Source organism: Stomoxys calcitrans, chromosome 1, assembly GCF_963082655.1.
Source record: "Stomoxys calcitrans chromosome 1, idStoCalc2.1, whole genome shotgun sequence".
NCBI classification, from domain to species: domain Eukaryota; kingdom Metazoa; phylum Arthropoda; class Insecta; order Diptera; family Muscidae; genus Stomoxys; species Stomoxys calcitrans.
Window position 1 is genome coordinate 123,109,772 of NC_081552.1, and position 24,135 is coordinate 123,133,906.

The following is a 24,135-nucleotide window of genomic DNA, read 5'->3' on the forward strand; positions in this document are numbered from 1 at the left end:
AAGTAAAAGCGTGCTAAGTTCGGCCGGGCCGAATCTTATATACCCTCCACCATGGATTGCATTTGTCGAGTTGTTTTCCCGGCATCTCTTCTTAGGCAAAAAAGGATATAAGAAAAGAGTTGCTCTGCTATTAAAACGATATCAAGATATGGTCCGGTTCGGACCACAATTAAATTATATGTTGGAGACCTGTGTAAAATTTCAGCCAATTCGTATAATAATTGCGCCCATTGGGGCTCACGAAGTAAAATAGAGAGAACGATTTATATGGGATCTGTATCGGGCTATAGACCGATGCAGACCATAATAAACACGTTTGTTGATGGTCATGAGAGGATCCATCGTGCAAAATTTCAGGCATATCGGATAATAATTGCGCCCTCTAGAAGCTCAAGAAGTCAAATCCCCAGATCGGTTTATATGTCAGCTATATCAGGTTATGGACCGATTTCAACCATACTTGGCACAGTTGTTGGGTATCATAACGAAATACTTCGTGCAAAAATTCATTCAAATCGGATAAGAATTGTGCCCTCTAGAGGCTCAAGAAGTCAAGACCCAAGATCGGTTTATATGGCAGCTATATCAGGTTATGGACCGGTTTGAACCATACTTGGCACAGTTGACTTCTTGAGCCTCTATAGGTCACAATTATTGCCCGATTTGCATGTACGACGGATCCTCTCATGACCATCAACATCAACATTTTACACACATCTCCAACATATATTGGGTTGCCCAAAAAGTAATTGCGGATTTTTTAAAAGAAAGTAAATGCATTTTTATTAAAACTTAGAATGAAACTTAGAATGAACTTTAATCAAATATACTTTTTTACACTTTTTTTCTAAAGCAAGCTAAAATTAAGAGCTGATAACTGACAGAAGAAAGAATGCAATTACAGAGTCATAAGCTGTGAAAACATTTGTCAACGCCGACTGTATGAAAAATCCGCAATTACTTTTTGGGCAACCCAATAATTTAATTGTGGCCCAAACCGGACCGTATCTTGATGTCGCTCTAATAGCAGAGTAAATATTTTCTTATATCCTTTTTTGCGTAAGAAGAGATGCCGGGAAAAGAACTCGACAAATGCTATCCATGGTGGAGGGTATATAAGATTCGGCCCGGCCGAACTTAGCACGCTTTTACTTGATTTATTTCAGATTTATGAATATACATATAAACCACTATTGTAATTTATAAGACTTCTTTACAGGCATACGTTAAATAAAAACGTTGTTGTACAGTTTTTAACTTTAGTGTTAGGATAAGCCTAAAACTGAGTACTGAGATAAGGGATTTCCATAATTAGATCGGGATACTAACGTGTATGTAGGGATACTAACGTATCCCTACATGTGCTCATTTTCTACTAACGAAGAAGCAAACATTGAAATGCAATGATTATCTTATCATATAAGAGTGCATGTGTTTCGTCTAATGCAGGTAGCTAGTTGACTGTGTGAAAATACTGTGTGAAAATACTGTATGTGGAAATAGGCTACATTTGTTTTGTATTTGTTGCACTTAGTTATGAAGCATTGTATAGATTTAGGATTTTAAGCGTGTATTATGTATTAAGATTTGTTTGTAAGCAAACTAAATTGAGTTATTTTTTCAACCATCAACGGAGACACTTGTATTCCCTGCACACTTTTCGATGTGCAGCAACCAAGTGATGCATATTTTGGTGACCCCGACGTGATATGGAGTTGTAGTGTAATTTTACTATCGCGAAATTTTTAAGTGATACTGCACGTGACATTATAGACGCAAATGAACAGTAATGGGTTAGTGTCGTATGAAACCTGACGAACATTTGTAAAGTGAAAGTATAGTGACGTTAGGAAATATTGTATTTAGTTTGGGCATATATATTTCGTTAACATGAATTTTGGAGAATTAATTCAACATCAAAGGATGTTGCGCGAATATATTTTGTCGCTTGAAATGAAAATGAGCAAGGTTGTTCAAATAAATGTGACGTGCGATAAGTAAGAGATATTTTCAAAGTTGAAAGAATCCTTCACGGACTCGAAGAGGGATTTTTTAGAGGAATTCCGTCGTATGGGAAAATTGTTATATGACCATATGATTTTTGTACATAAAGTGCCAAAGACCATTAAGAAAATCGAATACTTGTGCCAACAAATTCAGGACGAGCATTTCGAGTTAAATGGAATATATCTTCCAAAGATATTAAAACTTCCTTCGTTGAATAGAAACAAAGGGGGATGGTATGTCATTTCCTAGGAAATTAGACCTTCCTACGTTGAATAGAGGGAGAATTAATGACGGTCAGGCGGCTAAGACAGAAGACGGAAATCATGAGGTGACAGGCTTTGGGTCGGGAAGACGTATCTAAACTGAGAATAGTTTGGATAAGTATAATAAGTACTGTCAGAAGACGAAGACAGAGGTGCCAAAAGAAAGGTGTCGAGAGCTCGACGCGTGCGTTAATTTGAAGAAAACCGAATTAGAAAGGAAACAAAAGATCTTTGACGAGAGTTTAGCCGAACAGAAAGCCATTTCGGAGCAATTTGCCCAAGAACGTGATGCTGCCGAACGTAAAGCCCATGAACAAGAGGCCAAGGTCATCTTACTTAGTAGTGAATTGGCTGTCGCCTGTGACAAGGTTGGCGATATGGAGAACAAACGTAATACGCTACAAAATGTCCTCGAAGGTTTGAACTATACTCGCACCCAAAGCATAACCAGCAAAAACATTCATGAATTGGAGATGGGTAAACGTGCCCTGGAGTCGCAATCGCAGATCAAAGATACAACAAGTAAAAGCGTGCTAAGTTCGGCCGGGCCGAATCTTATATACCCTCCACCATGGATTGCATTTGTCGAGTTGTTTTCCCGGCATCTCTTCTTAGGCAAAAAAGGATATAAGAAAAGAGTTGCTCTGCTATTAAAACGATATCAAGATATGGTCCGGTTCGGACCACAATTAAATTATATGTTGGAGACCTGTGTAAAATTTCAGCCAATTCGTATAATAATTGCGCCCATTGGGGCTCACGAAGTAAAATAGAGAGAACGATTTATATGGGATCTGTATCGGGCTATAGACCGATGCAGACCATAATAAACACGTTTGTTGATGGTCATGAGAGGATCCATCGTGCAAAATTTCAGGCATATCGGATAATAATTGCGCCCTCTAGAAGCTCAAGAAGTCAAATCCCCAGATCGGTTTATATGTCAGCTATATCAGGTTATGGACCGATTTCAACCATACTTGGCACAGTTGTTGGGTATCATAACGAAATACTTCGTGCAAAAATTCATTCAAATCGGATAAGAATTGTGCCCTCTAGAGGCTCAAGAAGTCAAGACCCAAGATCGGTTTATATGGCAGCTATATCAGGTTATGGACCGGTTTGAACCATACTTGGCACAGTTGTTGGATATCATAACAAAACACGTCGTGCAAAATTTCATTCTGATCGGATAAGAATTGCGCACGCTAGAGGCTCAAGAAGTCAAGACCCAATATCGGTTTATATGGCAGCTACAGCGGTCAAAAAAAGTATTCATCATTAGCAAAATTGATAATAAATTCACTTATTTTGGGTAATTGAAGAAAATTTAAAGTAAACAAATAATGCAGTTTTATGCAATAGTTTATTTTTCGTAATATGTTTTAAAATAAATTCAAAAAATAAATTTAATTAGCGCAAAAAATGCAATTTTATATAATAACACCAAAAACAGAACAAAAAAAGTATTCATCATTGATGTGCTATCATCAAAGTCAAATTCAAATATTATTTGGGAATCCCCCTTTTCTGTTTTATTTAGTAAAGGAGGCTTTGCCCTTGACAGCAAATATTTAATTTCATTGAAAATATAGTTTTTGTCAAAATGGGTCGTAAGCAAAACGAGGTTTCTGATGAGGTAAAAGTTTTGATAATAAAACACCACAGGAATGGTTTAACTCAAAAAACTATCAGTGAAATATTAAATAGACCACGATCTACTATACAATCCATCATCAGAAAGTGGACAGAAACGAAAACTGTTGACAATAAACCAAGATCTGGTCGACCAAAAGCACTTTCAGTTGGAGATGTGCGTTGGCTAGTGCGGCAAGTTCAGAAAACTCCGAAGACAAATGCGACCATTCTTCGTAAAAACACTATGGAATATTTAGGGAAGGAAGTTACTACACAAACAATTCGAAATACACTCAAAAGGCATAGTTACAGAGGAAGAACTGCACGTAAGAAGCCCTTTATAAATAAAATAAACCGAGTGAAAAGGCTAAACTTCGCAAAAATGTATGTAAAACAGCCCGAATCATTTTGGAAAACAGTCATTTTTGCAGACGAGAGCAAGTTTAATCTTTTTGGGTGCGATGGAAAGGTCATAGTGTACAGAAAACCAAATACAGAGCTTGAAGAACGAAACACAGTTGCTACTGTAAAACATGGTGGAGGTGGTTTAATGGTTTGGGGGTGTATGGCGGCTTCAGGAGCGGGAAATCTTGAAATTATTAATGGAGTAATGGATCATAAGTATTACATTGACATTTTAAAGAGGAATTTAAAAGATAGTGCTGTAAAACTTGGGCTTGGTAATAACTTTCAATATTATCAAGATAATGACCCCAAACATTCTGCTTTAAATACCAAGATGTGGATGCTGTATAACTGCCCCAAAGTCATTAAAACTCCTCCTCAAAGTCCCGACTTGAACCCAATTGAACATCTCGAACGCAAATTGAGAACGCGCAATTTTTCGAGCAAGAGTCAAATGCAACAGGTGATAATGGAGGAATGGACTAATATAGACCAAAATATAACCGCTAAATTAGTCCAATCGATGTCAAACCGTTTAAAAGAAGTTATAAGACGCGGTGGTCGAATAACAAAGTATTAATTTTTTTAAATTATGTTATTTATTTTTTTGTTTTTTTGCAATGATGAATACTTTTTTTGTTTAATTTTTTGTGTTCAGCTGTAAAATGGCCCTATTTGTTCCAATAAATACTATTTTTTTCTTTAAAAACAATGAAATTGTGTACATATATATCACACAAGCACTACTGCATCATTAGTTTAATATGTTTTTATTCCAATTGTCTTTTGTAGACTTATTAAAAAAAAACATTGAATGATGAATACTTTTTTTGACCGCTGTATATCAGGTTATGAACCGATTTGAACCATACTTGGCACAGTTGTTGGATATTATAGCAAAACACGTCATGCAAAATTTCATTCCAATCGGATAGGAATTGCGCACTCTAGAGGCTCAAGAAGTCAAGACCCAAGATCGGTTTATATGGCAGCTATATCAGGTTATGGACTGATTTAAACCATACTTGGCACAGTTGTTGGATATAATAACAAAACACGTCGTGCAAAATTTCATTTCAATCGGATAAGAATTGCGCACTCTAGAGGCTCAAGAAGTCAAGACCCAAGATCGGTTTATATGGCAGCTATATCAAAACATGGACCGATATGGCCCATTTACAATACCAACCGACCTACAGTAATAAGAAGTATTTTTGCAAAATTTCAAGCGGCTAGCTTTACTCCTTCGGAAGTTAGCGTGCTTTCGACAGACAGACGGACGGACGGACGGATGGACATGGCTAGATCGACATAAAATGTCACGACGATCAAGAATATATATACTTTATGGGGTCTCAGACGAATATTTCGAGTAGTTACAAACAGAATGACGAAATTAATATACCCCCATCTTATGGTGGAGGGTATAAAAATCGCCGTAGAAGACAAGGAAGTTTCCGTTGCTACAACAAGTGTCGTTCATTCATTCACTGCTAGAGTTGTGAGAGTGAAATAAGTTAAAGCACTCAACGCCAGAGTGCTTCGGGACGGATTACCGCTCGCTGCCAGAGGGGTGAGCTTAAAAGAAGAATATGAAGCACTTAACACAGAATTGCTTCAGCAAAGTTTACCGGTTGCTGCCAGAGTGGTAAATGCAAAGGAAGTCGGTCATTCACCGCCAGGGTGGACCAAGAGAAGGATGGAGGATTATTTCTCAACGCCAGAATGCCGAAAAATCGTCAACCACTCAATGTCGGAGTGGTTAAGGATTATTTACTATTCAATGATAAATGATAAGATGCCTAAAAAGTGGAACGATCGTTAACAGAGTGACCTAATCAGAAGGAGGAAAAACACTCAGCGCCGGAGTGCTAGGTCTCAGAAGGGAGAAAAAGCCGCCAAAAGATACAGATAATGTATATATAATTTATATGAGTATTAACTAAGCTTGGTAATACGCATAAAGGATGAAGATCAGTTTCAGCGTCTATTGTATTGTATGCACGAATTTCTTATGTTAAAAGACGGAGATTTTTTAAGGCGGGTAGTATGTACACTTTTGTACTTTAGTCTTAGGATAGGTCAACAAATCTTAAACATTTGTATGTAGATAAGGGATTTCCATAATAAGATCGTAAAATGAGCACATGTAGGGATACTTATGTAGAAGCAAACATGGAAATGCATTGTCTATCTTATCTTAAGAGTGCACGTTTTTTATCTAATGCAGGTAGCTAGTTGACTATGCCAAAATACTCTGTGCGTGGAAATAGGCTACGTTTGTTTTGTATTTGTTGCCCTTAGTTATTAAGCATTGTATAGGTTTAGGATTTTAAGAGTGTATTAGGTATTAAGGTTTGTTTGTAAGTAAAATAAATTGAGTTATTTTTTCAACCATCAACGGAGACACTTCAGTTTTCCCTGCACACTTTTCGATGCGCAGCAAGCAAGCGCTGTACAGTTGTAATGCATTTAAATTTTAGTCATTACTTACGAATTTACTTAACACAATGTCGTTTGTGTTTTTATCTCTACCTGAAAAATATATATTTTTCGTCAATGTGATGTTTTGCAATCCCGGATAGTTGATTTATTCACGATAATTCAGTCACGGATAATCGATACTAAATTGTAACTAAATTTCATTTGCGTTAGCTTTCCTCCTAGGAATCACAGTAGACTGTCAGAAAGAATTGTTGATTTGTTCCACCCCAAGAGGAAATTGCTTCACTTCAAAGAATTTTTATCTACATTTGAATATTCTAAACTAAGCAGAGACAATTATATGTTGTTGAAAGTTACAAATGCTTAAATTATTTCAATAACGTTTTTATACACTCCACCATAAGATGGGGTATACTAATTTCGTCATTCAGTTTGTAACAACTCGAAATATTACTCTGAGACCACATAAAGTATATATATTCTTGATCCCCATGACATTTTAAGTCGGTTTAGCCGTGTCCACTCGTCCGTCTGTCTGTCGAAAGTACGCTAACTTTCGAAAGAGTAAAGCTAGCAGCTTGAAATTTTGCACGAATATTTCTTTTTAGTGAAGGTCGGTTGGGATTGTAAATGGGCCATATCGGTTCATGTTTTGATATAGCTGCCATATAAACCGATATGGGATCTTGACTTCTTGTGCCTCTAGAGGTCGCAATTATTATCCCATTTAGCTGAAATTTTGTACAAAGATTACTCTCGCGACCTTCAACATACGTGTCAATTATGGTCTGAATCGGATACAGCTCCCATATAAACCGATCTCCTTATTTTACTTCTTGAGCACCTAAAGGGCGCAATTTTTTTCGAATTGGCTATAATTTTACACAACGACTTCCACTATGATCTTCAACATTCAGTTCAATTATGGTCCGAACCATCGGACCATGAGTTGATACAGCTCCAATATCATAGCATTTTTTTTCTTTTATCATATATTTGCCTAAAAAGAAATACTAGGAAAAGAATTAGACAAATGCGATCCATGGTGGATGGTATATAATATTCGGCCCGGCAGTACCAAATACGCTTTTACTTGTTCACTTGTATTTGCATTCGAATATACGGCGTCCGTTCATTCGAGCGAAATAAAAAAATCGAAATAATATATATACTTCTATGGCGTAAAATGGTCACTGGAGTGGAAAAAAGAAACCCCAAACCCCCTCTGTATTTTATAGCGTCACGTTTGAAAAATATGGCAAATGCGTCGTAAAACTTTAAAAAAACTTTTTTATAATTGGGGATTAGGGATTTTAGGACATTTTGAATGCTTAAATAAATTTAAATGGAATAAAACTATCGCAAAAAAATTTATCTTAAAAATGTTCACCTTTTGCTATATTTTCAACTATTTATTTATTTTTACTAAAATTCCGAAATGTTTCGTTGCTAAGCTCTCCTAGTACACGATGCCTTCATACTTTTCTCAATATATTCCCGATGTTGCCAATTTTCTATTTCGATTCATCACTTTCGACGATTGAACGTCAATCAATGTATTTTTGGGCATCATTAGCGACATGTCATATATATCGTGTCACACACTTTATCGTCAAGCGCGTATGGGTGCGTTCCACAGTTTAAACTTATTAAGCTCCCATGCATTATATACCATTTTTTTAATGAGAATTTTTTGAACGACAAAGAGAATTTAGTAATTCTTCTTGATTATGGGTAACATTTTTGATATTAAAGTTATGGAAAACTATCTCCATACTTAAATTAAAATCTTAAAAATAAAGTTGCAAAAATGTCTTACGAATACCAATGTTATTTTTACTTTTAATCAAACTCGTGTGGTGTCCTACAATGTATAGGTAATTTCTTTATCTTAAAGTTAATATACTGCAATATAACGCACTCCTAATTTAGCTCAAAGATGCATCCTTATGTAAAGGAAGAGATTTTAAAGTTTAAAGATAATATTTTTAAGGACAATTAATCTTTGTGGCAAAGATTAATTCTTAAAACCAATCACAAAATCGTAAACATTAGAATAATTTACTCGTCATTTAGGACAAAATTGCTTTCTTAATAGACTAAAACAAGTAAAAGCGTGCAAAGTTCGGCCTGGCCGAATCTTAAATACCCTCCACTATGGAGCGCATTTGTCGAGTTCTTTTCTCGGCATCTCTTCTTAGACAAAAAATGATATAAGAAAAGATTTGCTCTGCTATTAGAGCGACATCAAGATATGATCCGGTTTAGAGCACAATTAAATTATATGTTGGAGACCTGTGAAAAATGTCAGCCAACTCGAATAAGAATTGAGAATTTGGGGGCTCAAAAAGTAAAATAGAGCTATCGATTTATATGGGAGCTGTATCGGGCTATAGACCGATTCAGACTATAATAAACACGTATGTTGATGGTCATGAGAGGATCCGTTTTACAACATTTCAGGCAAATCGGATAATAATTGCGACCCTAGAGGCTCAAGAAGTCAAGATCCCAGATCGGTTTATATGACAGCTATATCATTTCAGGCAAATCGGATAATAATTGCGACCTCTTGAGGCTCAAGAAGTCAAGATTTAAGATCGGTTTATATGGCAACTATATCAGGTTATTAACCGATTTGAATCACACTTGGCACAGTTGTTGGATATCATAACAAAACACGTCGTGCAAAATTTCATTCCAATCGGATAGGAATTGCGTTCTCTAGTGCCTCAAGAGGTCAAAACCCAAGATCGGTTTATATGGCAGCTATATCATTTCAGGCAAATTGGATAATAATTGCGACCTCTAGAGGCTCAAGAAGTCAAGATTCCAGATCGGTTTATATGGCAGCTATATCAGGTTATTAACCGATTTGAATCATACTAGGCACAGTTGTTGGATATCATAACAAAACACGCGTGCAAAATTTCATTCCAATCGGATTAGAATTGCGTTCTCTAGTGGCTCAAGAAGTCAAGACCCAAGATCGGTTTATATGACAGCTATACCAGGTTATGGACCATATTTAGCACAGTAGTTAGAAGTGATACTAAAACACCTTGTGGAAAATTTCAGTCAAATCGGATAAGAATTCCGTTCTCTAGGGGCTCAAGAAGTCAAGACCCAAGATCGGTTTATATGGCAGCTAAATCAAAACATGGACCGATATGGCCCATTTACAATACTAACTGACCTAAAAACTGTGTGATTAAAACACAAATTTCAAGGATATTTTTTAAAATAATATTAAAAAGAAATTTTTCTTAATTCAAAATTTAAAGGACATTTTTTTAAATTATAATGAAATTTTTTATAAAGACAAAAGTTACATAAAATTTTTCCTTAAAGCAAAATTTTAATGAATTTTTTCACAACACAAAATTTTAATGAAATTTTAAGTTTTTTTGAATTTATGTGAAAAAAATTTTGAACGATTCTTTAAAAACAACACGTGAATAACATTTTCTCTAAAAACAATATTTCGATAAAAGTCTGTCTGAAAGATTCTTTAAAGACAACACACCAATAAAATTTTCTCTAAAAATAATTTTAGATAAAAGTTTGTCTAACAAAAATATCGCTGAAATTTTGACTGTTTTATTTTTTAATTTTGCTTTTTGTTAATTCAAGCTCGAGGCCTTTCCGTTTTTATACCCTCCACCATAGAATGGGGGTATATAAATTTCGCCATTCCGCTTCTAACACATCCAAATGTTGATCTGAGACCCGATTTGACTTCTTGAACCTTTACAAGCCGCAATATTTGTCCGATTTGGATAAAATATTGCATGTAGTGTTCTGTTATGACTTCCAACAACTGTGACAAATACGGTACAAATCAGTCTATAACCTGATATAGCTCCCATGAAACCGGTCTCTGGATCATTTTTGTTTGGTTCCTAGAAGCTTTAATTTTTACTAGTTTGACAGAAGTTTGGTATGTAGAATAAAATTATGCCTTACAAAAAAATTTATTTTGTACAAATAATTTTCAGGTTCCCAAGATTCGGCCGACCAAACTTAGCACGCTTCTACTTGTTTTTCTTCAAATTTGTAGCCAACATTTGAAATAAACACGACTACAACCCGCATGAATGTCATCGGGTCTATGCTCTCAAATACTTTTTTTTGAGCCTCAAATTACCATCGTCGGTAGATAAGACCTGTTTCATTTGAGCCCTACATTGTCGTGATTGGTCCATAAATCCATTTGTCGGGGAGTGCTTTTTGGGGGTGGGAAGGTGCCTCATACATCTGTCCCAAATATTAATGTCAAATTCTTGCCCTACTTCCAAACACCTTTCATTTAAGCCTAAGCCTGCCATGTCGATTAATATGTACGGTTCGGAGGCCGTTTTGGGGATAGGGCTTGGGCTGACCTTCCGCCCCTTTGCCCTAAAAATAGGTTTTCAATTCGTTATTTATATCTATAAACCTTTCATTTAGGCCCCATATTGACGGGAAATAAGTTTAGTTTAGGGGGTGCTTTATGGCTTACCCACAAACACTTGGCCCCAAAACTTTATTCCTCCTCTACTCTCAAATACTTATCATTTGAGTCGGATATTATCTTGATGTGTCAAATAACCTATTTGAGGTGTTTTAAGGAGGTAAAGCGCCTCCTCGATACTTTAACATTAATGTTAATGTCATTTTTATACTATACCCCCAAATTGCTTTCATTTAAGTCGCATATAGCCGTGTCGGTTTATATGCCTATTTAGGGTGGGGACACCTCGCATTACTTGGACTTATTTTTTTTTGCCATATTCGTAATATACTCCCAAATACCTTTCATTTGAGCCCCATATTGATATGTACCAACCTACATAATCTGTGAAAATTTTAAGGTAATCGCTTTAGCCATTTTTGAGCCTATTCGGAACAAACAAACAAACACATATTGATTTTTATATATATAAGAAGACTAGCTGAGCCCGGCCCGCTTCGCTGCGCCTTCATTTACATCAAGCGAAAAATATTTTTCTTGCTCTTAGGGCGGGTTTCTCGTAGAAGAAATAAAGTTCTTGTTAGCTAATCGGAACATTAATTTATTTACCAATAAGCATATATTCAGAAAACCAAATTCTTTCAACCAGAAGAATATCGATATTATTGTATCGATATTCCATAAGAATTACATTAAAATTTTTTATTTTACAGATTATTTTCTCCAAATTCTTTATTCTATAGAAACTTTTTTTATATATTTCAAATAACGTCAATTAAATTCCTATATTTTATTTTTCCTTATTCATTCGTTTTGTACAACCTCGAAATATTGATCTGCGAGTATATGTTCTGGATTGTCTCGATATACTGATTCGATCTAGTCATGTCCGTCCGTTCGTCCGTCTGTCGAAATCATGATAGCGGTCGAGCGCGTAGAAGGGGATTGCAAATGGGTCATATCGGTTCAGATTTGGATATAGCTCCCATATAAACCGATCTCCCGATTTGATATCTAGAGCCCCTGGAAGTCGCAAGTTTCATCAAAATTGGCTGAATTTTTGCATGGGGTGTTCCGTTATGTCTCAAAACAACTGTGTCGAATACGGTCCAAATCGGTCTATAACCTGATATAGCTCCCATAAAAACCGATCTCCAGATTTGAATTCTTGAGCCAGTGGAAGCCACAAATTTCGTCCGATTTGGCTAAAAATGCTCTTATTTTCTTATGACTTCCAATAACTGTGTTAAGTACGGTTCAAATCGGTCGATAACCCGATATAGCTCCAATATAAACCGATCTCCAGGTTTTACTTCTTGAGCCCTTACTAGCCGCAATTTTCCATGCGGTGTTCGGTTCCAACAACTGTGCCAAGTGCGCCAAGTAAATCAGTCAATAACTTTATTAGGTCCCGGTTAGGTAAAAACCGGTCTCTCGATTATCCTTGTTCCTTCGAAGAAGCTTTAACGTTTGCAGGTTTGAAAGAAGTTTGGTATGTAGAATAAAATTATACCCTTCAACTAAATTTAGTTTGTATTAATTTTTAGCCGAATCCAAGGTGATGGGTTCGAAAGATTCGGCCCGACCGAACTTAACGCGCTTTTACTTGTTAAATCAAATCCAATTGTCATATTAAACGTTTTTCTTGTCTAAAGAACTAATAGACAATTTTGCGTAAGCCTGAACGCCTGGAAAGGACATTGGAATAAATTTTTGATGGTCATCCCCACACTATTCCCCTGGATGTATGAGCAAAAAAAAGATATCAGATTCGCAGTCCACAAACTCATGTAATCTTATGAACCCCATATTGCTGTGATAGATCTATACATCCCTTTGGTGGGGAGCGTCTATAGGAGGAACGGGCGCCACACCCTTCTGCCAGCATAAATTAGAATGTCGCACTCCACTCAAAAATATCTATCACTCGAACCCCCATTGTCTTAATGGGACAATTAATATAATTAATATATTTCAGGCACGCCACTTAGATAATTGGACATAAATTTAAATGTCATACTCGTAATCTACTCCCAAGTACCTTTCATTTGAATCACACATAGCGATGATCGGCTAATATGCCCATTTTGGGGGTGGGGCTGCTAACAATTATTAAGAGCTCATTTTTGCACGAGGTGTTTTGCTATGACTTCCAAGAAGTGTGTTTAGTATGGTTTAAATCGGTACATAACCTGATACTTCTTGAGCCACTATAGGGCGCAAATCTTATCCAATATGGTTGAAATTTTGTATATGTCGTTTTGGTATGACATTCAACAACCGTGCCAAATACGGTTGAAATCGGTTCATAACCCGATATAGCTGTCATATAAACCGATCTAAGGTCTTGAATTCTTGAGCCTCTAGAGGGCACAATTCCTATCCGATTTAGCCTAAAATTTGCATGACGTGTTTCGCTATGACTTCCAACAAGTGTGTTAAGTATGGTTTAAATCGGTACATAACCTGACATAGCTGCCATATAGAAAACATGCTGACAGACTGAAGGTTGTCAGGATGTTTTGCGATTTTGCAGAAGCTGTGAGGACGAAGAAGAGGAGACTATAGAACACCTTCTGTGTATGTGTCGCGCACTTGCAGTCAGAAGGAGTTCCTCTTTAGATTCTCATTTCTTTGAGAACCTGTCTGATTTAGCGGATGTGAACATTCGTTATTGTTATTGGACTTTTTTAAGAGATCTGGATTGTTCAACGGTAGGAACTAGAAGGCACCTTCCTGTTTTTGTTGTATCACAATTGACGTCTGAGTGGCAGACTGCCACTAACACCCTACCTAACCAATTTTCGATACCATATTCGTATTCAATATCTTTCATTTGATACCCATACTGTCCCGATATGTCAACTTTGATTTTAGGTGGTGTTTTCGGGGTAACGGGGGAAAGTCCGCCCACTTCCGTTATCATCAGATCATATAGCATATTGCTCCTTCCAGACCATATTCGTAATCTACTCCCGAATATCTTTCACTTGAGTTCCATATTGCGATGATCGTCCAATATGCCTATTTGAGGGGATTTTGGGGCCGGGGCACCCCCAAGGTACATGGACCCAATTTTGGTATAAAATTTGTATTCTAATCCCGCATACCATTCGTTTGAATCCCATATTGTCCCGATCAGTCTCCCTTTTTTGGGTGGTAATTTTGGGTTAAAGGAGGGTCCGCCCCCTCCCGATATCAACAAATTATATAGTCTATTGATACTCTGTTAAGAAAGTTCATCGCGCGCTTCTTGTGTTCAGCGACAAAGCTTATGAATACCAATGCATCCAGAAAAAGGCACAGTTTAGTGCGATTTATGGGCTGGTGGCATCAATGGACCGTACTTCTTCAATGATGGTGCGAATCGCATCGTAACTGTGAATGGTGAGCGCTATCGTGAGATGATATCCAACTTTTTTTGCCCAAAATACAAATGCTTGACTTGCATGACATGTGGTTTCAATAAGACAGTGAAACATGCCGCACAGCACACGGAAACAATGAACTTATTGAAAGGCGAGTTCGGTGAATATTTTATTTCACTTTAAAGCTCATGTCTATACAGATTAGCCCGCTTCAATTGACGCATTGGAAGACAACACCGAACCATTTGTTAGTGAGATACCGTCCGATATGTTGAAAAGAATATGGCAAAATTGAACTAAGCGGATGGATCAGCGGAGGCGCTGGCGCTTCAAATACCCCTCAACATATACAAAAATCCTCATATTGAAACAGCAGGCCTTGTAGTGGCAAGTGACTAAATACCGCCCAACGAACAGGGGGCTGACGACGAGACAGTTACCGCCTCTCTCTATACTGGAAAGATAAAGATAATAATAAAGCAAGTAAAAGCTTGCTAATTTCGGCCAGGTCGAATCTTATATACCCTCCAACATGGATTGCGCTTGTCAAGTTCTTTGATTGACTTTTTCAAATATGAGTAATAGAAAAACATCATCTGCAAAATTTCAGGCAATTCGAGGAATAATTGCGCCCTCCAGAAGCTCAAAAAGTCAAACTGGGAGATCAGTTTATATAGCAACTACATCAGGTCATATACCGATTTAGACCATACTAAGAACAGTTGTTGGAAATCATACCAAAACGACATATGCAAAATCTCAACCATATTGGATAAGAATTTCGCCCTCTAGAAGCCCAAGAAGTCCAATCGGGAGATCGGTTTAAATGGCGGCTACATCAGGATATGGACTGGTTTAGACCATACTTAACAGTTGCTGAAAGTCAAAATAAAACGCTTCATGCGAAATTTCGGCCAAATTGGATAGGAATTGAGCCCTCTACAAGTTCAAAAAGTCAAGACCCAAGATCGGTTTAAATGGCAGTTATATCATGTTATGAACCGATTTGAACCATACTTAGCACAGTTTTTGGAAGTCATAACGAAACACGTCATGCAGAATTTAAGCCAAATCGGATAGGAATTGCGCCCTCTAGAGGCGCAAGAAGTCTATTCGGGAGATCGGTTTATATGGCGGCTATATCAGCTTATGGACTGATTTAGACTTTACTTCGAACAGTCGTTGGATGTGATACCCAAACACCACGTGCAAAATTTCAGCCAAATCGGATAAGAATTGCGCCCTACAGCTCAAGAAGTCAAGATACAAGATCTGTTTATATGGCAGCTATATCAAAATATAGACCGAAATGGCCCATTTACAATCCCAAGCGACCTACACTAAAAAGAAATATTTGTGCAAAATTTCAAGCACCAACTTTACTCCTTCGAAAGTTAGCGTGATTTCGACAGTCTCAATGTCAGTGTCACTACGATCAAGAATATATATACTTTATTAGGTCTTAGACGCGTATTTAGAGGTGTTACAAACGGAATGACGAAATTAGTGAACCCACCATCCTATGGTGGAGGGTATAATATTAGACAGTGCAGTGGCGATAGACCCAACACCCGACGACGGACCCATCACCGACTTCAAGATTTGGAAGACTCGGATAGGTAAAGAACCCAATTTTAGGCAGTGCAGCAACAAGAGTCTCTATCCAGCCTAACGAACAGGGAGCCGACAATGGTACCATCACCTGCTGCCAAGAATCTCACTTACTTAAAGTCTGGAAGACTAAGATAGGCAAAGATTCTAGTTCTGAAACATCAGGCTGTACAGGGAATGGAAACTAAATACAGCCTGACGAACAGGGACCCGATGATGGAACCAGTGCCGACTTTATAAAGATTCGGAAGACTAGGATAGGCAAAGAACCTAATACGATGACATCAGACAGTGCAGTGACAGGAATGTCAATGCAGTCTAAAGAACAGGGAGCAGACAATGAGATCATCACCTACTCCCAATATGCCCATTTACTGGAGGACCAATGATTGAGGTAATCCAGATAAACCTGCACCGGAGCGAGACTACTACACACTCTCTGATGGAGAAAATCAGAAAAGGCAGGTTTCATATTGCCTTAATTCAGGAGCCATGGACTACCCGGAAAAAAGTTTCAGACTGAACCATATCAACTACCAATTATTCTATGCTAACACTGGTACTCGGCCGAGGACCTGCGTTATTTGTCATAGAAATTTGAATTATATATTTTTCATTCATTCAACTTCGGATGCAACAGTGGTAAGACGGGGAATTCTTACGACATGATAACACTTAATATTGGTAACACCGCAATTTTTGTTAATAGAATTTGGGAGGAGGTATTAGATGTGACGCTATGTTCGGAAAATCTATTCAATGAGGTTCAGGATTGGAGAGTCTCCATGGAATACTCTTTCTCTGATCATATCTACATTAGGTTTAGAATAGCACGGCCAGCGCAGAATCCGATAAGCTTCCGGAATAAGTTAAAAACCAACTGGACAAAATTCGGAAGACTACTCAGAAGACTTGGGCAAGATAGTTTAAATTGTCCAAGCAAGAAGACATTGACGAAAATGTTAACAGGATTACGACAGCACTAGTAGGGTCCTTCGAAGATAGCTGTCCTCTTCGGAAAAGGAAATCAGCCCAAGAAAAACCCTGGATGACAAGGGAGATTCGCAATATTTGGAAAGGGGTCCGTAGACTTTTTAACAGAGCACGTCGTAAAAAAGCTGAAGTTTAATGGGATGCGTATTAAACACGGCTCAAGGAATACAATTAGATTACCAGAGCGGCAAAACTCCTGGAAGCTTTTACGCGTACAGGTCGATAGCGCTAATGACGCGGCAAAGATAAAAAAGTTTTCTCAAACAACCCTGACCAAACTGAAACTTTAGTAGACGACATGGGCGTGAGAGCAGAGACAACGGATAACGTGTTGAGGCTTTTGATGAAAACCCATTTTCCACGAGATACGACGGTACTCACGGAGACATCGGAATCTTGGCATAATGATGTTGATCGAAGGTTTATAGTAACGGAATTTATGGTGAAGCAATCTTTAAGGAGATTCAAACGATTTAAGTCACCCAGAGCTGATGGAATTTTCCGGCGTTGCCACAGAAGGAGGCAGAATATCTGGTGCCCCACGTGGCCAATATTTTCACAGCGTGCCAAGGACTTGCATATACTCCAAAAGCCTGGCAGGAGGATGATGTTTATACCCAAGCACGGCAAGGCAAGTTATGCGACACCAAGGGCCTACTGACCTATAAGCTTTACGACTTTTCTACTTAAAACCATGGAACGTAATGTGGATACCATGATAAAGAATAGGGCATGCAGCGAACTGCTCAAATACAAACAGCATGCCTATGGCAGGGGAAGGTCGGTGGAGACTGCCCTGCATGAGGTTGTGCATAAAATAGAAAAATCCTTCGATGCCAAAATGTACACACTGGCGGTGTGCATTGACATCGAGGGGGCTTCTAACAATGTAAGAACCGACACACTGATCCAGTCTTTACCGGGTGGATCTGGATAAACCATATGCCAAAAAACAAGTGTGTGTCCCATGCTATAAATGTAAGGGATAAAGTGGCAAAAGGCACGCCACAGGGGTGAAATATGCCTGTTCACGAGGAAGACGAAGGTGAATTTAACGCACCACGTTTCCTCAATAAGACAATTTCGATATCTGGCAAAGTCAAATACTTAGGCGTGTTCTTGGACAGGAAACTGAATTGGAAGTGTCACATTCAGGAATGTACTGAGAAGGCTCAAAGATATTGGGCAATATGAAGTTGGGCTGTAGGATCCAAATGGGGCCTTTATCCACTGGCTCTGCAGGAGCGTGATTAGGATGAGCGAAGTGGTGAGTCGTCGAGTGTGAACATCTTTACGGAAAGTAAAATTGCCATAAGGGCAATGACAAATAGGACGGTAAGGTTACGAACAATTTTGCAGTGTAAGAAGGAGATTAACGCCTTCTCTGAGGATGGCAAAATCCGCATCGGCGAAAATCCTATGGGGGATCCAGATCGTGAGAAGACGAGGCTATTACTGAAAGGGAGGAAGAAGGAGGTCAGTATAGCTATTGGTATTATGACGGTCACATAGGACTACGGGCTCACTTATATAAAATCGGTGCGGCAAGTGATAGCATGTGTAGTGCATGCGGTGAAGATGATGAGATGTTGGAGCATTTCCTTTGCCATTGGCCCGCATTGGCGTCTAACAGATACCGGAACTTAGTTGGGGCACTATACCAGATATAAAACAACTTAGGGGAGTGGCACGGAAAACAATTCAGGATTTTGTAAGAAGCACGGAATTGCTAACTTAGACTATCTATTGTGTCCATAGTGGCATGGGGCGGATTAATATTTGCACCCTCTTTTCAACCCAATCTAACCTACTCAGAATTTACGAATTTTGGAAGAGATCCTATGACAATCGTTACGGCGAGAAGTGAACTAATTTTAAGTTATCCCGGCGATTTTTTTGAGTAATTAACTTAGCATTTACATATTGGAAAACCCTACCAAAAATTTAGTTCCGGCTACCAACCTACAAATTTTGATAGGAATCTACCAAAAACGGCAACATTGAGATTAACCCCTGAGTATTGTGCCAAGGAAAATGCTGTACCGTTTATTGTAAAAGTGGGCAAAGTGGAGCGAGCCCAGTTCAGCTTGTAAACTATTTGAACTGGGTGGGCTGTTTTATTTGGAGTAATGAAATGACTCGTTTTATTCCCAAAAACTTATTTAGAAAATTAAAAAAAGGATAGGTCTTTGTGTGACAACCCATTAAATGGCGGTTGTCTAAATGAATTGAAGGATGATAAAAAGTTAATTTTTTTAAACCTTTTAACCCTCCACTATAGGATGATGGTATACTAACTTCGTCATTATGTTTGTAACACATCGAAATGTCTAACACCCCATAAAGTCTATATATTCTCGGCCTCCATAAAGATTAAGTCGATTGTCCGTCCGGTTGTCCATATTTTTGTCCGCCTGTCTGTCGAAAGCACGCTACTTTTAACATGGCATTTTTCACGCCGGGACTTGAACCCAGTCGTTCGGCGTCAAAGGCGTACATGTTAACCTCTCCTCCTGTGACCTCCAACATACGTGCGAAATATGACCTGAATCGTTCGAAAACCTGATATAGCTCCCACATAGACCGATCTTTCGATTGCAATTCTTGAACGCTTCTTATCTGATTCGGCTGAAATTTGTACAACGACTTCTCCTATGGTGACATTGTTATGAAGAATCTGGATATTTTGAATTATCTTGGACATTTGGACAAATATTTAGAATTTATTCTGGAAATTCTTAATTATGATTTATATGCCAATTACATCGATTAAATATTTAAATAATGGAAGTAGTTCTGACGTAAACTATATAATGGAGAAAATAAATTGAATGAAAATACTGCAAAAACTTTATGAAAATATGGTTAATTATCACTTTTATAGACGAGGACATCTCACGGTTGATGGGGTGTACAAATTTTAATAGTATATTTCGAACTTACAGAATATTTACTAGAATTAAGAGTTTTTACTTATTTTTTGTTATATTTCGAAGTTAATATATTTAGCACCTTAGCTTTACAAACTATGTGACGATTTTAAAAGATTTATAAGCCAGCAAACGAAAAGTTGTCTGTAATAATGAATTTTTAGTTTCCAGCGAGCCAGAGTGTAATATTCGATCTGCCCTTCAACCGATTAAAAAGCCTACTGAATCTCCTCAGCACTGCCTGAATTCAATGGGCTCCTTTTTACCAGTGGGATCATACTCGTCTCCAATACTTACTCGTGGCATAACATCTATTAGACAGGTCACAATTCCCTCAAGCTTTCCACAGAGCGACGCGTGCAATCAAACGACCATAAAATCATTTTGCTTAACTTCGAAGTGCTCTTCTTACGATGAACTTAAGCCACAGCTTAGCTATATAGGTCTTATCGCCATCTCTATTCTAAGCAGCAAAGAGAAGAAACTTGTGCTCTCGGATATTTACCAGTATATTCTGAATAAATATCCGTATTTTCGAGCCCGAGGACCTGGTTGGAGGAACTCTGTTCGTCACAATTTGTCATTGAATGATTGTTTTATTAAATCGAATCGCAGCCATAATGGCAAAGGGCACTATTGGACAATTCATCCAGCCAATATGGAAGATTTTCGAAACGGCGATTTTAGGCGCCGCCGGGCACAACACAGAGTGCGAAAACACATGGGATTTATTTCGGAAAACGATCATCAAAGTATAATCGGCAACCCTTCAAATTACGAAATAAAGTCGTTGAAGCAATTCTGTGCCAAGGATGTAGTATGCAAGGAGATATCGTATAATTCTTTAAACAAAAATGTATTTTTAGATTTTTTGTGCAGTCATTACTCTCACTCTAAGTTTAATTTGCAAAATAACAAATTATTTATATCTACAGATAATTTGCATAACACAACTAATATTTTGTCAGCTTGCGATCAAAGCGCTGCGTCAAAACGACAAGCTATTTGCACTACATTCGCTAATGGAGACATGGAACCAAAAATTAAATTCCTTTTTGCACCACAGTTCAGCTGCATAAATGAAACTCTGAATTTACCAATAAACTCTGTAATGAAAGAAAAGGAAAACGACACGAATTTGGAAATAATCCTACCGTGCAAGGACAACAAGTTGAAGTTAGTAGAACCGGATACTTCGATTTCGCTCTCTACACATACAGCTAACAACGTAGATAAACGTAAAAGGCAATTCGATGTGGCCTCTCTTTTGGCCCCTGACAACTCCCAAAAGAATCACTGCAAGGCCTGGACCGAAGTCCATATTGTCCCTGAGAGCTCTTCGAAGGGCATATCTCTTGCAAATGGAGAAATAAAAGGCAGTTGTGCAGATAAATTCGAAAAGTCGGAAAAGTCTGAAATATACTTACTGAATACATATATTTCAGGGACAAATCACAAAGAAGCCATATGTGTAAACCAAATATCCTGAGATAAAAAGCTTTGACCACGGTACATACCCTATTACGACTGCTGAAAAAATATTGCATATGTATGTAAACAATTTCTTGCAAAACAAAATATCACGAATTGCTTCATTAAAATTTAAGTATATTAGAATATTATACCGATAACCATTTTACCTTGGAAATTAAAAAAATTCAGACTACATTGCTATTATATTTAAATGTAATCGTTCTATTAAATTTCAATCACACATATAATTGTAACTCTTATACTCTGTTTAAATTTGCTTAACGTGTTTCTTCAGGAGAAAATAGTGTCAAAATGTTTCATTGATTTGTTTTGAAAACAGAATAATTTTTAAAGGTTGATAGGAAAAAACTAATTGTAAAGTTAGGTGATTTATTCATTTGACATTTAAAATCTAGGCACAACCAGCGTTATGTTATTCAAAAACAACTGAAAACTTCGACGTTGAACTGGTCTTTTAGATTGTATTGTATTTAGGTTGTAATAATAATTTATTTTAGTCATCGTTGCTCTTTACGTAGCTGTATAGTTCATCTAATATATTGTACATCAATATCAACTGTCTCCACAAACAGGAACTTTGAACAAGAATGTTAATTTGATTGAGGATTCATTTCGTCGTTCCAAATTATTTGATTTCTTACATTTGTATTTCCACAAGACGCAAGATGGGTCAGATTACCCTGTTTCTTTAGAATCCATTTCAGAAAATAATACATCCATCTGCCAACGAAAAGGCAAGTTTTCAGTCTAGGAAATGAAACTCATGTTATTCAAATTGCTATTTGTTTGCATATTAGAAAGGAAGGCCATCGTGGCGCATGGGCTAGCATGTCTGCCTATGACGCCGAACGCTTGGGCTCAAATGCCGGCGTTAACATCAGAAAATTTTTCAACGATGGTTTTCCCTTTACTAATGCCGGCTACATTTGCGAGATATCCTGCCATGTTAAAACTTCTCTACCAAGTGGTTTCGCTATGCGGCATGCCGTCCCGACTCAGCAAAAAAAAACTGGTCCCTTATCATTGAGCTAAAATATTAATCGGACTGCACTTATTGATATGAGAGAAGTATCCCTTGTTTTTTAATGTAATGTTCATGGGAAATTTAGTATTAACTTTTTCACTAATGTATTATTTCACACAAGTTTATTTCAGAATGTAGAGCCTCACCCATAACATATTTCGGTGAATTATATAATTGTCGGATTTTTTTAAAACTTTTTAAATCTGTTCATATAGATTTAAGATCGTCTAAGAAAATTATTTTTTATGTCTAAGAAACATTTTAAACAGCACGTTCAATACAAGCAAATTTCCAGAATATTATTGAAGCATATTTAATGTTGTACATATCGATGACATGTAATTTGTATTTGGCTATCGCTTTATATATATTTTTTTCCTTGATCGTTAAGTATCGATTTAGTGATAGTTCATTTATAATTAATAATGTACGTATCATAATAAAATAATGCAATGGATTTTCCTACAAATTATTGCTGTTTTAATCAACTGTTTCACCTTATCAACAATAAAAACATATATTTTCATGTCTATACAAGGGCTATACGAAATAATCCTATTGAAATAACCCCCGAAGGAAAAGTGGAATAAGCCACACAAAAAATTCATATATTTTGAAATTATTCAATAATTTCGGGACTTTTCATTTTTGACCCTTAAATAAATGATAAGTTCCAAATCGTGGGATGAACTTAGTTTTTGCTTTTGAAATTATTTAATTATTTTTGGTTTTATTTCATATTTTATTTTGGGACTTTTTTATTTTTATTTAGGACCTTGTCCATTGGGAGTTATTGAGCAAAGCCCATACAACACCAGACGACTTTTTGGGACTTACCGTGCAATACATATAATAAAGGAAAAGATAATGTTGGTAATCAACAACTCCAGTCTATAAAAGAGATTGTCTACTCTTATTTACCCAACAACATGGGCAACATCTGTCAAAGTTTATTGATGACTTGGCCGGGGCGAACCTCCACCATGGATCGTATTTGTCGAGTTCTTTTCTCAGCATCTCTTCTTAGGTAAAAAAAAAAGAAAAGATTTGCTCTGCTATTAGAGCGATATCAGATCGGTTTATATGACAGCTATATCAGGTCATGGACCGATTTGAACCATACTTGGCACAGTTGTTGCAAATCGTAACAAAATACTTCGTTCAAAATCTCGTTCAAATGGGATAGGAATTGCGCCTCTAGTGGCTTAAGAAGTCAGGATTCAAGATCGGTTTATATGGCAGCCCATTAACAATCCCAACCGACCTACACTAATGAGATGTATTTGTGCAAAATTTCAAGCGGCTAGCTTTACTCCTTCGAAAGTTAGCGTGCTATCGACAGACAGACGGACGGACGGACATGGCTACATCGACATAAAATGTCACGACGATCAAGAATATATATACTTTATGGGGTCTCAGACAAATATTTCGAGTAGTTACAAACAGAACGAAATTAGTATACCCCCATCTTATTGTGGAGGGTATACAAATTGCTTTGATT

General features: G+C 37.3%; 1 protein-coding gene across 7 annotated transcripts in view; it reads left to right on the top strand.

Moving 5' to 3' along the window:
* LOC106093857 (forkhead box protein A1-B) overlaps positions 1-22,945 on the top strand; it is a 116,775-nt gene extending 93,830 nt beyond the window's left edge. For 6 of the 7 annotated variants that reach the window (XM_059370828.1, XM_059370830.1, XM_059370827.1 and 3 more), the window contains one exon: positions 20,278-22,945. In XM_059370828.1, the coding sequence (XP_059226811.1) occupies positions 20,278-21,602 (1,325 nt within the window). In that variant the 3' untranslated portion in view covers positions 21,603-22,945. The remainder of the gene's footprint in view (positions 1-20,277) is intronic. The other variant, XM_059370833.1, reaches the window with a different exon arrangement.
* The last annotated feature ends 1,190 nt before the right edge of the window (positions 22,946-24,135 follow it).